Consider the following 16,552-nt stretch of genomic DNA (forward strand, 5'->3'; position numbering starts at 1 on the left):
CCCGTTTGGGGATCTAAAACCGCCAGCACTGGCTTTCCAGGTGTACACTGCAAGATGACAACTATACAGCTGTGGCACAATGGTTAGATCGTCTGCTCCGAGTCTGGGAAGTCTGAGGTTAGAACCTGATCCCAGCCGAGACATACCAAAGACTTAAATAGTACGTTCTGCTTCCTTGCTTGAGGCTCAACATTTAAAAAGGACAGAGCACAAACAGACAAACGTAAATTGTCAACCATTGAGCCGGCCTGATAGGCCTGATGACCTGATTGAGCCTGATGACCTCAATTTGTGTTGACGTTCCTTGGAAGGGAACTCTTATTTATTTAATAACAACTGTTGCGTGTTGTTGTATCGACGCGCCAGACGTGACTATTCTGCTCGAGCTGATTCTGTCTGTGAGAAGTCGAGTGAGCAGAGAAACGACTTCTGTGTTCTGTATCGATTCAGTGTTTTGGAGCAGGAAGAGGTCAGAAGAGGTTCACCAGACACAAAAGCCAGATTTTGCCTTCAAAACCCCTTAAAACAAGTCTGTGGAAGTTGAGAACCATCGATGGCAAAACGAGAAAGACACCATGAAGCCTTTGAGATCACAGACAGCATGAAATGAGGCGACTAAAGCCGGCCTATTACTGTATTTTAGTCTAAGTACCGTACTTTGCGCGATGGTGAAAATTCGAACTAACCATTGTGAAGCCAGAATGTTTCTGGCATGGGTCGACCCACGGCCTTCACATCAAACCTGGCCACCGTGCCTTCCAGCACACATACAGGTAGGGGCTTCTGCACGAACACGGGGCGGTAGAGCTTCTCCAGTGGCATGGCCTGCAGAGCTTCCTCAAGGCTTGGTTCAGGCGCAGGTGCGGGTGGTATTTGGAAACTGCAATACACACAGCAAACATCTATATTCCTGAGAACACACGTTAACCATTGCACTCGTCAACAAGTTTTCATTTACAGCAAATCTACTGTACATGTCAGTTGGATTAAAATGTTTTTACTTTTCTAACTTATGAACAGTAGCGGACTGGGTCTTAAAACCGGCCCGGGCATCCTTCACCTAGGTCGGCCCATTATTCATTTATATGTTGCTTATCTGAGGAAATAGACGAAATGCTTGAAAAAAAAAAAATCCACTAAAAATTAAATTTATTTTCAGTAACACAAGCACATGTCATGTCTAAGAGACTATGTGCCTGCGCAGTTCGCTGCTTCTGGCAGGCACACCATCAATGATATCCTCAGTGTCAAGTTTGGCCAGGTTCCCTTTTTCCACAGACATCAACATGAACGCCTCAAGATGTTCTTGTGTCATTGTACTTCGCAGACGGCTTTTGATTCTCTTCAAAGCAGAGAAAGACCGTTCACATGCCACTTGTGACACAGGCAGCGTTTGCAGCAGATTGTAGGCAAGCCCAATGCTCTTGTAGACATCAGTGAAGAGGTTCAACTTGAGGAGCACCTTGTAGCAGCAGAGAGGACAGGCTTTACATGACTTACATGTACTTGGCAGTCTTCCTGCCCTGTTCAGACTCACTGTCCTCCTCCACTGTATAAGCATCTGCTACTGATTGTTTCAGTGTTGACCATTGTTCTCCAAGGCTTCGCAGTTCTTTTCGTAGTTGTTCCGCAGTGACACCATCATCAAATCTCAGCAAATGTTTGTGCAGCTCTTCCAGAGCTCCCGATGGCACTTGATCAAAGTTCCTTGGGTGAAGAAGTGAGAGATCAGCATACAATGTTGATGTTGCTGATCTGTCAAACCGCTGCTAAATGCTGCTCACAATAGTGTCCACTATTCGGTTGTGCACTTCAATGCGATACTTCTTTACTGGGTCAGAAGCTGATGTAGCCTCATCTATGGACAGTTCGCCATCAATACGTTTGCGCTGTCTTTGCCGTTTTATAGGACGGGACTCTTCCATAACAAGATTTACATCCATTTCATCCAGCTGGTCATTAGCCCATTGAACAAAATTTGCAGCTGCATCATGACAAGCTTGGAAGTCATCCCGTAGCATCTGCATATTCTCTAGCAATTCATCCACCATCCGGTGCACAGTCTGCAGATCCAGTTGCACAGTTTGTAGATACTTGGAGAGCGCTGTAGTGCGGGAGAATACTTGCAGATATACTTGTGCAGTCAGAATTGTTTCAAACTGCAGGAGACTGGCAATGTATCCCTTCATCTTGGCCTTAACAGCTGCTTGGATCTGGTCAGCAACAAGTATGGCATTAAGAGTGGTGATAACTTCCATGAAAAGCGCTCCAGTTGGATTGTTGAATGAACCAAAAACCTTCTTCAAGGCGGCATCCTTTGACCACCATCTAGTTTCTCCGATAGTTCCCATTCGTTTCACAGTAGTGGAGTGTCGACTCCAGATGTTCATTTGCTGATAATATTCCCGAAAGAATACTGCAATGTCATTCAGTAGTGAGAACAGTGATGCGTTAGTCACCACAACACTTGTAGCTTCGGTCACAACGAGATTTAACACATGTGCGTGGCACCAAACATGGATCTGCATTGGAGCTTCCTTTGATAGCAGAGTACTGAAGTCTTTGTAGCGCCCCTGCATGTTTGCTGTACCATCAGTTGAGTTTCCAACACAGTTCTTGAGGCCAAGATTCAGTCCTAACAAGACTTCAGAAACAAGTTGCACAAAAGCTTCGCCAGTAGATTCCTCACATTTCATTCACCACACTCACTAATCTTTCTTGGATAGTGCCAGTGTTATCAACATATCTAAGAACAACAGAGCACTGGTCTTGTGTTGAGATGTCTTGAGTGGTATCAATTTCCACAGCAAACATGTCTGTTACTTCTTCAGAAATCCACCGACGTATCTTATCCCGGATAACTGTGATAACATAATTCACTGTAGTTTTAGACATCAAAGTTACCAAGGAGCCTCGACCTCGTGAACTCTTTGCCTTCTCATGTTGCTTCTTGCTGTTCTGGACAACGTGATAGAGATGATTGGCTGTGCAGGAATCATACTTCCGAAGTAGTTTTACAACTTCCAGAAATGTACCATGGTCGATCTCCTCATTGACAAGTATGTATGCTGCTTCTTCATTACTTCCTCTGGAGCTCAGTCCCCTCTTACCAATGAGTTTGACCACATCCACAACTCTTTCCATCACTTGTCGTGTCCTTCTTTCCTCATCATGATGGCTACGTGCGAACAGGTGAGAAACGCTGGACTGTTGTCGATCTACCAGGTATGCTGTAGAGCATCTCAAATGAAAAGAAGAGCGTTCCTGTTCTTCAACACATGTATGTACATGTCGCCAGTCAGTCATTCCCTCGATGAATGTGGACCAGTCTGAGGTGCTGGAAAACGCCAAGCACACTGAACAGTGAAAAGAATGATTGTCCTTGTTGTATGACAACCACCATCTGTTTGTACCATCTTTTCGCATGAAACACCTCTTGACCACTGGGTTGTCAGTTTTTTGATTAGGGTGGTAATTCCAAAACAGCAAACAATCTTCATCTCTGCATGGTTTCTTAAAGTAGTTAATCGAGGGGTATCCCTCCTCTGCAAGTGTAGCAGCTGCAGCAGGTACATCTCTCTCAGCTGACCGCACCTGTTCGTGTTCACCAATTTGCACCAATTCTGCCGATTCAGCTGCCAATTGATCATCTACCAATTCAGCTGCTGATGGTCCAGCTACCGATTCAGTATCCTTATCCCCGTGTTCACTGACTTCACCAGGCCCAGTATTAGTACTCTTGAACAGATCCAAAAGGCTTCTGCACTTTGAAGCACTATCTGACAGTTTCTTTTTCTTTCGATCACGTTCCTTCTCAGCACCTCCTTTTCTTCTCTTCTGGTTTGCTTTTTCCATTGTTGGTTACAGATGCAGGTGCTGAAATAAAAAAAAAAAATTAGCATCGTAAGTCGGTTCGCGACATTGTTATCAATACTAGATCAGTAGTCAGTGGACCTATCTAAACTTACTTGGCCTATCGGCTCAAAATCCTTTTTACTGTTGATTTGGTAGTTTTTACAATGAAGGAAACATGTATCGGGAGTACGTACGACATAGCGAATGTGAACGTAACAGCTCTGAGGCGTCTTTCGCTTCACATCGTTGTGACAGTGAGCACCAACATGGCGGCTGTAAGACTAAAATCTGGCTTCAAACCCCCTCACCTCACAGCTCACAGCCTTCAACCAGACATATTAACACGCTCCTCCCCCTTCATTCCCGTTCTTCAAAGCAAAGCCGTAAAAATTGTTGAGTCGCCATTATATGATGAGCAATGCTACCCGCTCTGAGGGTGGGGCTTCAATTTGGAGGCTCGATTTATTTTAACATCCGTTAAATATCACACACAAATCATCAAAATGTAAACAGTATTTTTAGAATTTCAATAAAAAAACCACATCACTGTTCATATCGGTAAATATTATTCCATCGTGTTTCAAAGTTAGTGATATCAACTGTATGCTTTTCTTTAGGAAAAAATATTGAATGATTTTGTACGGTACCTCTTCTTCAGCTTAGAACTTCAGGACACACGACATTGCTGATAAAAGTTCCTTTTCTCTGTTTGAAGTTCTTGGCAAACATTTTTATATTGTCACTGCTGCCAACGCGACGCCATGGCATTATTCATAACATTCATTCATTCATTCATTCATCTAATGAGCATTAAACATTATTCTTACGCTCATTAAACGTTCATTAAACGTTCATTGAACGATTACGAAAATAAAAACGACAAACATGACGAAATTACGTTCACACCGTCACATCAAACACTACCGTGAACACAAAAGTCACAAACATCATCACAAACGTTACGTTACGTAATTCAAACCGTGAACACATCGAATATTGGAGAGCCCATTGCGCAAACGATTTGTTTTCTCTGGTACGTGTTACTGGGCGGGTACCGTTGCGAGTAATATTATAATGAGGCGTCAGGGGCGACCTTTTGAACTTTTGATATTTAGCGGGGAATCCCCGGGGATGGAGGCAGAGCCAGAAGTTTTCCGTGACAAAAAAATTTTCAGCAGTTTTTTTATCCAGCCCAGCGGCCCATTTTTTACCCAGCGGTCCCAGCCCACCGGGCAATGCCCAAATGCCCTATGGCCAGTCCGCCCATGCTTATGAATAAGCATTTAAACAGAGGAATGCACAAATATTTACAGATGCACATTCAAACCATCTAAAGCGTGAAATACCCACCAGAAAAATTAGGGCATTTCACACAATCAAACTAAAATACGCCATTTGTGTCTGTCTGATGAATTTTTGACACCAATACATTCCGTCATTACTTATCCAATCTCAACCAAACTTGACAGGATGACCAAGGGTTACACAATGAAGGTTGTAGCGCATTCATTTTTCACTCTCTCCAAGGGGGTTTTCTCCGCCGCCGCCCCCTCCCCCCCCCCCCCCCCCCGAGCGAGTTTTCCCGCCATTGCCGTCAATGGCGTTGCGTGTTGAGGTGTATATCAATGTTAAATTAGATTTAACGTGGCGTTTTTCCAAAGACGCTCTAATAACAAAATTAATGATAATCGCATATTGTTAATGTTATTACAAAACAATATTAATACTAATAATGTTCCACTTCGCCAAGGTGTTTTTCCTGCAGTGATAATGTGTATAAATACCTTTTAGTTATAATGACGTTTCTGTGGGAGCAACGGCTTGCACAAACAAACAACAACAACAACAGGCATTGTAAGGCCATTTTCCCTGCTAGAGCGGGAGTTAGCCTTGCGGTCTCCGTGACAATCTTCTCCATTTTGCCCTATTTTCTGCATCTCTCCTTGTTAACCCCGTTGCCCACATTTCTTCTTCCACCATCTTTAGCCAAGTCTTTCTCGGTTTTCCCCGTCCTCTACTTCCTTCTACATTCATTTCCATCACTCTTCTCACCCAGTCACTTTCATCCTTCCTCAACACATGGCCAAACCATATCAACCTGTTTCTCTTCACTTCTACAACGGCTTCTACAGGAAGTAAAAATATTATAAAACACAAACACGTATGATTATCTTTTTAAACAGTCGCTAATGCTGTTTATAACACTAAATGAAGAAATTTGGAGGAATCCCGACATCCGTGAAGTAAGGTTTACTTACAGAACTGAGCGAAGATCTACTGTACTCTATATAACCCAAAATGTTGGTTTAATAACATGGCCCTTTCTGCCGCTACCATGGCATTTTTCGTAGCGAACTTTTGAAACTCGCTCCTGCTGTTTGATACGAAACTGAAAGGGGGAAGCTCGGGTAGAAGCCGAAACTGAAAGGGGGAAGCTCCTTTACCAAGCAGCTAGCTATCGCTTGCCAAGCCAGCCATTCCTTAACGGTTTTGAATGGAGTGCTTGCTCGAATGCTTAAACCACTTGGCAATCTCTTCACAAGAAACTTGGTAAATGAACACACACCCAATGTTTTTGAGACCCGATCATAAATCGACTGTAATCTAGATACCCCAAAAAGGAATGACCCTTCCTGCCCCTCCCGGAGTCTGCGGGTGTACTAGTCTATATGAATCATACTCCTCTGTATAGCTCCATTGTATAAATATCCTCATCGACGTAGGCAAGATATAAATAGATGACCTGTAGAGCGTTTTTCTTCCATCTGACATTGAATCGTATTCTGTATCATGGATGAATGTTTCAGCTGACCTGGAAGTCCTTGCAGGTGGTCTGGAATTGCAACCATGAACGTAGAACTGGAATGGAGGCAACCCTATCCAAACCACACTGATCCTCCTAATTTAATGGTACAAAGACTTCTTTGTCAACTATCTTATCCCTCCTCCAGGATATCCAATCCTCTACTGCATCCTCCAGCCTATCCTTTAGATGCGATACCAATCAATACCTTGTGCGCTTACTCATGGATCAACATCCACAATTTCTTCAACACAGGCTGATTCTTTCCCATTCTGTTACTCTGTGGGCCATTGTTACTCGTTCATGTGTTATTCCTACTTTCCTCCTTGTATGTTCACCCAAAACCCATCCTCCAATACACCAGCCTATCCTTAGGTAGTTTGGAAACCTGGAAGCCTTTGTCTTCTTTGATTCTCCATGAGCCGACACCATTGTATACAAAAAAAACGATTGACTTTTGGCTTGGCCAATAAATACAAAGAGTGTAAAGTATTTACTGTAAAGTTACTTGCCTTCTCAGCCTGAAACACAAAACCATTTTGAAACAACTTCAGATTTCCTACGAAGCTTGAAGTACAGTGTTGACATCCTAAAGCTTGTCAGAGACCAGAGTATGTAGAAATCAACACGAGATATGGGATTCAAGTGATGATGAAGCAATTGCTCAGATGAAAACATAAAACAAGGTGTCCTTTTCACCTTGCTTTCACTGCATCAATATTTTTAATCTCCATCGAATATTATCAAATTATCTGCAATCTGTCTTGAACTGAGCTCAAAGCCAGGCTTCCGAAAGGACCCGCAAGCCAAGGGCCTTTGCAATTTGGACACAAGTTTTAGCATAAGCAGGTAGACAGTATCTGTTTTATATTGACTGAATTATGACGTTGTGCTTTCTCTGCTATCACAGCAACAGCTTTCTCTGATATAATTCCACATAGTCTTCCAGAATTGCACACCCTCAAACACCAACCGACTGCTCTTACAGACCCCAATTATTGTCAGACCAAGAGTCTGAGCATCTACCTGTATATTTGTTTGTACACCTGTACTACAGGTTACGAAACCATGTTTCATTCCAGTTTCATTCTTCCCTTCATGCATTAACTGTCCACTGAACTTCACACCGATATCCATCGATGTTTTATTTTATTTTATTGTTTTCGTCTAATATTTATTGGACCAAGCAACTGGTAATGCCCATGTTTAGTTTCTGCTTTATTTGTCCCTTTACAAACTGTTATTTTGGGACCTTCTCCATGTCAGGATACTGTGTAAGACTTAGTCTGCTGTTAAAAACAACAACAACAAAAAAAACATAATACATTCCACCTTGGATCAAGTGCTGGTCATTACCGAGGTGCAGTACTTTGTGGTAATTGTGGAGCACTAGGTGCTTGAGGTGTTGTGAGCACAGAGAGTTTGGCTGAGCAGATGATGTTGCCACGAAGATTGAATGCAAGCACGGTATAAATCCCTTCATGCTCATGATGAGCTACACCGATGTGTAATGAAGTAACCCCATCTGGAGTCACTTGGAGGTTGTTGTCAGGTCCAGGACAAATTTGTTGCCCATCTTTATACCACATCATCTGTAAATGAGAGCAAATAACTTTAAAGTGTATTGATATAGATGATAAATAGACTTCGAATGAGGACAATATATATATATTTATATATATATATATATTGTTACGGTTTTTAGAACCTTCACTTTGTAAATTTAGTATTAAAATTTCCTATGAACATTTCCCTTTTAATTGGCTGTTAATTGAAATGAGTGCACCGTAGTTAGTCCATCGCATACACGTAGGCCACCATATACCCTTCTAAATAGTTATCTCTTTATTCTATGTCAGTATAAGGCTGTGTTTCCCACTAGTTGACTCTGCATTGCACCGAATTGAAATAAGATAGATTCCCTTTCATTACCAAAAACTTCCATTGCCAACCGCATTTGCCAACTGCATTCGCCCTCCATTGAGCACGCGGTCAGTTCGGAGAAGAAAGGCGTGTCTCCACCCCTCGTCATCGGAAGGAGGAGTGAGCAGGCCCCGATCAACCAACCAAGCACGAGGGGTTTGGCTTGAGAGGGCGGAGAAAGAACGATCGGGCAGTTTCGCGAACGTTCCAGGGTGTGGCGCTATAAAACCCGTCGCCCGGAGCCTCCCACCGCAGTCCACCGGGAGAGAGTTGAGTGGTTGTTGTTGAGAGTCCAGTTGAAGAGAGAGATGAGTGAGCCGTCCACCGCAGCTGAACCAACCGCAGCTTTGAGTCCACCGCAGCTGAACCAACCGCAGCTTTGAGACCACCGTAGTCCAGCCCCCCTGTGACACGCAGCTTCGACCCGCTGCTACGAAGAAACGCCGCCGTGCGAACGAGATTGAGAAGGGTCGGCGGCCGCTCACCTCGAGCCTTGTCGTTTACACGAACCGGACCCGCATCCTTCCAGCTCTGTGGACAACCTGAACCTTCCTCCCCTTCCAGCCATTCGTTCCTATCATCATCCCCCCGTGTAAGTCTGACTGTCGTCCGTCTTTTGTGTTGTCTGGGGTATAAGTTAAGCCTGTTTAGGTAAGTTAGAATTGCTCTGTGTCCTTCTGGTCCTTCCATCTTTCTGTCTTTATTTTCGTATCTTTCCTTCTCCTTGGTTACTTTTGATTGTGTACATAATAGTTAGTAATAAATCCTTGTTCCTCCTTACTCTGCCTTCTTTCCTTTACATCCGTTTCGTTTTAGTGATTTCCCCATTGGATACCTGTGGCACGATTTGGCCAACGTAAAGAATCGGGTCTAGTTACTTGCTAATGGTTCGTGCCGCGGCTGCTAATCCGCTCGGCAATTAACATCTTGTCCGCGGTCTCGAACGGGGTTGCTCACCTGCCTCCCCAGGAGGGAGCTGGGCAGCCTTCAGGACTCACGTCGGTCAGTCACAAACAAGGGGATTAATCCCCTTCTTAAGGGGAAAAGGGCCGACATCGAGATCCGTAACAATTTATATATATACATATATATATATATATATATATATATATATATATATATATATAATATATATAATACACAAAGAATTAAGTTAAGCACCCCTACACAACGAATTAAGGTAAGCACCCCCTAATATATATTCTTTGTGTATATGTATACATTGGCATATATTCTAAGGTATGTGAGATCAAATAATGATAGGTATGACATTAGCAATTATCCATTGATGAAATTGAGTGATCAAAGTGAAAAAAAGTGATTGGTTGAGTCAGTGATCCGATCACGTGGGTCCTACACACGTTATTGACGCAAGATCGCTAGAGGTCTTCTCAGAACAATGACTGTACGTTAGAAAACATAAACGTCATCCACACTGTCCGTGATGGACCTATAGCTCCATACTTAAATTGAGGTGAAAATATGCCTAAAATTCCCAAAAAATTTCACCTTAAATTATTCAGAATAAAATATTGAAAACGGCATGATTGTTATGTTTTTATGTGACCATAATATCACTTCTCCAGAAAATATAGCAATATCATGGGTATATTACACTGTTTTGACGACAACAAACTTGTAATGTGCGAGGTTGTAAAAAAACGGGGGGGGGTGCTTAACTTAATTCTTTGTGTATATATATATATATATATATATATATATATATATATATATAGTATATATATATATATCTGTGCCGTGTCTGTCCTGTCTTGTGTTGTGTTGTGTTGTCACTGAACTACTTTTCAAATTTTTGTGAAATCGGACCAAACTTCTGGTATGCACATATCTCTCCCGTCGGTATGTCCTAAGGGTATTTTCTTTAAAAATCGATTTTTTCTTTTTTTTTTTGGAATTTTTTGGGGGAAATTTTTTTTTTTAACTTAAGTTTTCAACATCAATTGTTTCTAAAATGTGATATCACGTATTTTACAAATACATTTGTGCAAAATATTGTTTGAATTATGATTGGTTTAAACCATGACAAAACAGCAACTCGGGTACAGTCATTTATCTATATATCTACACATCTGGGCAGTGTCTGTGTTGTCACTTAAACGACTCCCTCAAACTTTTGTTTCCGTGGTTGTGAAGTGTTTTTAATTTCGTGGCTGTGAGGTGTTTTTATTACGTGTTTTATGGCTGTGAGGTGTTTTCAATTTCGTGGTGGTGAGCTGTTTTTAATTTCGTGGTGGTGAGGTGTTTTTTATTACGTGTTTATGGGCTGTGAGGTGTTTTCAATTTCGTGGTGGTGAGGTGTTTTTAATTTCGTGGTGGTGAGGTGTTTTCAATTTCGTGGTGGTGAGCTGTTTTTAATTTCGTGGTGTGAGGTGTTTTTATTACGTGTTTTATGGCTGTGAGGTGTTTTCAATTTCGTGGTGGTGAGGTGTTTTTAATTTCGTGGTGGTGAGGTGTTTTTAATTTTCGTGGTGGTGAGGGTGTTTTTATTACGTGTTTTATGGCTGTGAGGTGTTTTTCAATTTCGTGGTGGTGAGGTGTTTTTAATTTCGTGGTGGTGAGGTGTTTTTATTACGTGTTTTATGGCTGTGAGGTGTTTTTAATTTCGTGGTGGTGAGGTGTTTTTAATTTCGTGGTGGTGAGGTGTTTTATTACGTGTTTTATGGCTGTGAGGTGTTTCAATTTCGTGGTGGTGAGCTGTTTTTAATTTCGTGGTGGTGAGGAGTTTTTATTACGTGTTTTATGCTGTGAGGTGTTTTCAATTTCGTGGTGGTGAGGTGTTTTTAATTTCGTGGTGGTGAGGTGTTTTTAATTTCGTGGTGGGGAGGTGTTTTCAATTTCGTGGTGGTGAGGTGTTTTTATTACGTGTTTTTATGGCTGCGAGGTGTTTTTAATTCGTGGTGGTGATGTGTTTTTAATTTCGTGGCTGTGAGGTGTTTTTATTACGTGTTTTATGGCTGGTGAGGTGTTTTTAATTCGTGGTGGTGAGGTGTTTTTAATTTCGTGGTGGGGAGGTGTTTTTATTACGTGTTTTATGGCTGTGAGGTGTTTTTAATTTCGTGGTGGTGAGGTGTTTTTATTTTCGTGGCTGAGGTGTTTTTATTACGTGTTTTATGGCTGTGAGGTGTTTTTAATTTCGTGGCTGTGAGGTGTTTTTATTACGTGTTTTATGGCTGTGAGGTGTTTTTAATTTCGTGGTGGTGAGGTGTTTTTAAATTCGTGGTGGTGAGGTGTTTTTAATTTCGTGGTGGGGAGGTGTTTTTATTACGTATTTTATGGCTGTGAGGTGTTTTTAATTTCGTGGTGGTGAGGTGTTTTTAATTTCGTGGTGGTGAGGTGTTTTTAATTTCGTGGTGGGGAGGTGTTTTTATTACGTGTTTTATGGCTGTGAGGTGTTTTCAATTTCGTGGTGGTGAGGTGTTTTTAATTTCGTGGTGGTGAGGTGTTTTTAATTTCGTGGTGGGGAGGTGTTTTTATTACGTGTTTTATGGCTGTGAGGTGTTTTCAATTTCGTGGTGGTGAGGTGTTTTTAATTTCGTGGTGGGGAGGTGTTTTCAATTTCGTGGTGGGGAGGTGTTTTTAAATAACGTGGCTGTGAGGTTTTTTTCAATTTCGTGGTGGGGAGGTGTTTTTAATTTTGTGGTGGTGAGGTGTTTTTATTACGTGTTTTATGGCTGTGAGGTGTTTTTACTTTCGTGGTGGTGAGGTGTTTTTATTACATGTTTTATGGCTGTGAGGTGTTTTTACTTTCGTGGTGGTGAGGTGTTTTTATTACGTGGTTTATGGCTGTGAGGTGTTTTTAATTTCGTGGTGGTGAGGTGTTTTTATTACGTGTTTTATGGCTGTGAGGTGTTTTTAATTTCGTGGTGGTGAGGTGTTTTTATTACGTGTTTTATGGCTGTGAGGTGTTTTTAATTTCGTGGTGGTGAGGTGTTTTTATTACGTGTTTTATGGCTTTGAGGTGTTTTTATTACGTGTTTTATGGCTGTGAGGTGTTTTAATTTTGTGTTGGTGAGGTGTTTTTATTACGTGTTTTATGGCTGTGAGGTGTTTTTATTTTCGTGGTGGTGAGGTGTTTTTATTACGTGTTTTATGGCTGTGAGGTGTTTTTACTTTCGTGGTGGTGAGGTGTTTTTATTACATGTTTTATGGCTGTGAGGTGTTTTTACTTTCGTGGTGGTGAGGTGTTTTTATTACGTGGTTTATGGCTGTGAGGTGTTTTTAATTTCGTGGTGGTGAGGTGTTTTTATTACGTGTTTTATGGCTGTGAGGTGTTTTTAATTTCGTGGTGGTGAGGTGTTTTTATTACGTGTTTTATGGCTGTGAGGTGTTTTTAATTTCGTGGTGGTGAGGTGTTTTTATTACGTGTTTTATGGCTTTGAGGTGTTTTTATTACGTGTTTTATGGCTGTGAGGTGTTTTTAATTTTGTGTTGGTGAGGTGTTTTTATTACGTGTTTTATGGCTGTGAGGTGTTTTTAATTTCGTGGTGGTGAGGTGTTTTTATTACGTGTTTTATGGCTGTGAGGTGTTTTTAATTTCGTGGTGGTGAGGTGTTTTTATTACGTGTTTTATGGCTTTGAGGTGTTTTTATTACGTGTTTTATGGCTGTGAGGTGTTTTTAATTTTGTGTTGGTGAGGTGTTTTTATTACGTGTTTTATGGCTGTGAGGTGTTTTTATTTTCGTGGTGGTGAGGTGTTTTTATTACGTGTTTTATGGCTGTGAGGTGTTTTTATTTTCGTGGTGGTGAGGTGTTTTTATTACGTGTTTTATGGTTGTGAGGTGTTTTTAATTTCGTTGTGGTGAGGTGTTTTTATTACGTGCTTGATGGCTGTGAGGTGTTTTCAATTTCGTGGTGGTGAGGTGTTTTTATTACGTGTTTTATGGCTTTGAGGTGTTTTTATTACGTGTTTTATGGCTGTGAGGTGTTTTTATTACGTGTTTTATGGCTGTGAGGTGTTTTTAATTTCGTGGTGGTGAGGTGTTTTTATTACGTGTTTTATGGCTTTGAGGTGTTTTTATTACGTGTTTTATGGCTGTGAGGTGTTTTTAATTTTGTGTTGGTGAGGTGTTTTTATTACGTGTTTTATGGCTGTGAGGTGTTTTTATTTTCGTGGTGGTGAGGTGTTTTTATTACGTGTTTTATGGCTGTGAGGTGTTTTTATTTTCGTGGTGGTGAGGTGTTTTTATTACGTGTTTTATGGTTGTGAGGTGTTTTTAATTTCGTTGTGGTGAGGTGTTTTTATTACGTGTTTTATGGCTGTGAGGTGTTTTTATTACGTGCTTGATGGCTGTGAGGTGTTTTCAATTTCGTGGTGGTGAGGTGTTGTTATTACGTGTTTTATGGTGGTGAGGTGTTTTGAATTACTTGGTGGTGAGGTATTTTGAATTACGTCGTGGTGAGGTGTTTTGAATTACGTGGTGGTGCAGTGTTTTGAATTACTTGGTGGTGAGGTGTTTTGAATTACGTGGTGGTGAGGTGTTTTTATTACGTGTTTTATGGTGGTGAGGTGTTTTGAATTACTTGGTGGTGAGGTATTTTGAATTACGTCGTGGTGAGGTGTTTTGAATTACGTGGTGGTGCAGTGTTTTGAATTACTTGGTGGTGAGGTGTTTTGAATTACTTGGTGGTGCAGTGTTTTGAATTACGTGGTGGTGAGGTGTAATCGTCACAAACTTCCAGTCTGCACCTACTGCTCCCCTATGTATGTGCGGAGGGGTTCTTTCTTGAAAAAAAAACATTCAACCTAAATCTTCAACCTAAATTGCCTACAAAAATGTAATATCACAAAACAATAAATACATTTGTGCAAAGTAATTGTTTGTATTATGATTGGTGAAAATCATGATAACAGAGCAACTCAGGTACAGTCATTAGCCTCAGCTAAAATAAGCCCGTTCCTCAGTATCGGCGCTCGCCTCACCAAGCTAGTATATATATACTAGCCTCACAGTTGAAGTAAACATACATATATATATATTATATATATATATATATATATATATACAGTATATATATATATACAGTATATATATATACAGTATTCTGGTTTCCGGTATATATATATATATATATATATATATATACAGTATACAGTATACAGGGTTTCCGGTTTCCGGTTCCTCGGGCGAGTGAAGCGTACTTCGAGCTCTCCACGGCATCGAAGTTTAAGTGTTTTCCCATTCTTGTCTTTGTCAAATTTCCACTGGTTATTTTGCTGTGTACGTGTTATTGTGTGTTTCTGGTTGGTATTGGTTTGTAATTCGTACAAACTTGTGTGTAGTTAATCGTTTTCTGAGTCGTACCTCGTGCGCGGCCTGGTAACTTGAGGCTTCCCTCCCCCCCGTCGGTGTTTTGTCGGTTTGGGTTATTTCCTTCACTGTATTGCTTGTTTCTTTTATTTTATTTTCTCCCCCTCACCTCACCTCCCTAGACAAAGAATTCTATATTGATTCTTTCTCTCCTCCCGGACACGTGCTTGTTCGCTCTCCTCCTCGTCTCGGCTTGTGCCCCGCCCCCTGTATCTCGTTTGTCTTCCGCCTCTGCTCCTTCCTTCTCAAATCCACATTCTCGCTTGGAGACTTTTCCCAGATTGTTTTTCATGGTTTTCATGGTTCTGTTTGGATATTGTTGGAATATGTTTAAACCGCAGCCATTATGCTGACGCCGCCCCCCCCCCCCCCCCCCAGAATTTCCATGTTTTAAACGTTTCCCAGTGTGTACCCTGGTCAGAATAGGTACACCGTATCCCTGCGTGTCGTAAGAGACGACTGAGAGGGTTGGCGTCAGGAAGGGCATCCGGCCATAAAAACATTGCCTCAAAAAGAGAACCATGACAATTACAACTACATATTGGCAGGGTGCAGCCCGAAGTGGAGATCGGTTTCTGAGGTTTGGGACATGGAATGCAGGGACAATGACAGGGAGATCAGGAGAAGTGGTGGAAGTATTGGTCGAAGAAGAGTGGACATATGTTGTGTGCAAGAGACGAGATGGAAGGGAAGTAGTGTGAGAATGGTGAAGGGTAGGCAGGGACAGAAATACAAGTTTGTGTGGCAAGGGTGCCCGGAGGGCGTGAATGGTGTTGGTGTCCTGTTTTCTGAGGAGTTTGTAGACAGTGTGGTGAGTGTGACTAGAGTGAGTGATAGGTTGATGATGGTGAAAATGATGATTGGAAAGCTCTTGGTGAACGTCATCTCAGGATATGCTCCGCAGGTTGGTCGAAGCAATGAAGAGAAGGACAAGTTCTGGTGTGCGATAGAGAAGGTGATGGAAAACGTGAAAGATGAGGAAGTTGTTGTGGTGGGAGGAGACCTGAATGGACATGTGGGAAGGAGTATGGATGGTTTTAATGGAGTTCATGGGGGTTACGGATATGGTGTGAGAAATGGAGAAGGTGAAAGGATTTTGGAGTTTGCTGATGGAGCTGATTTGTTGATTTGTAATACTCAGTTCCAGAATGAGGATAATAAGCTTGTTACATACACGTCAGGTGGGTCGACGACAACCGTTGACTACCTGATGGTGCGTAGGCGAGATAGCGGGCACCTCCGAGACACAAAGATGATCCCGGGGGAGGAGGCTGTTTCACAGCACCACTTGGTTGTCTGCGACATAAGGGTGAAAGGTGTGAGGAGAGCTCGGCGGGTGAAGTACCATCCAAGAATGAAGTGTGGAGGTTGAAAGAGGTGACAGGAAGGGAGGCATTAAAAGAGAGGCTGAGTAGGGTAGAGGATGATGTGGTTGAGCTTGAAAGTGGTTGGATGTCAATGAAAGCTAGTCTGTTGGGAGCCGTTGGTGAGGTATGTGGATGGACAAAAGGACCACCGAGGCACTCGGAAACATGGTGGTGGGATGATGAAGTTGGAAAGAGGATTGATGAGAAGAGGAAGAAGTTCAAGGAGTGGCAGAAGGCGAAGGGTACGGGAGCAGAAACAGCAGAGCATGAAAGTT

General features: G+C 41.9%; 1 protein-coding gene across 1 annotated transcript in view; it reads right to left on the reverse strand.

Moving 5' to 3' along the window:
* Positions 1–16,552, reverse strand: part of LOC137431837 (titin) — a 172,015-nt gene that overhangs the window by 50,593 nt on the left and 104,870 nt on the right. Inside the window, exons 11-12 of the mRNA XM_068123580.2 lie at positions 8,015–8,250; positions 687–880 (exon numbers count right to left, since the gene is read on the reverse strand). Of these exons, the coding sequence (XP_067979681.2) occupies positions 687–880; positions 8,015–8,250 (430 nt within the window). The remainder of the gene's footprint in view (positions 1–686; positions 881–8,014; positions 8,251–16,552) is intronic.

The sequence above is a fragment of the Myxine glutinosa genome, chromosome 7 (genome assembly GCF_964187855.1).
Source record: "Myxine glutinosa chromosome 7, kmMyxGlut1.1, whole genome shotgun sequence".
In the NCBI taxonomy this organism is placed as follows: Eukaryota; Metazoa; Chordata; class Myxini; order Myxiniformes; family Myxinidae; genus Myxine; species Myxine glutinosa.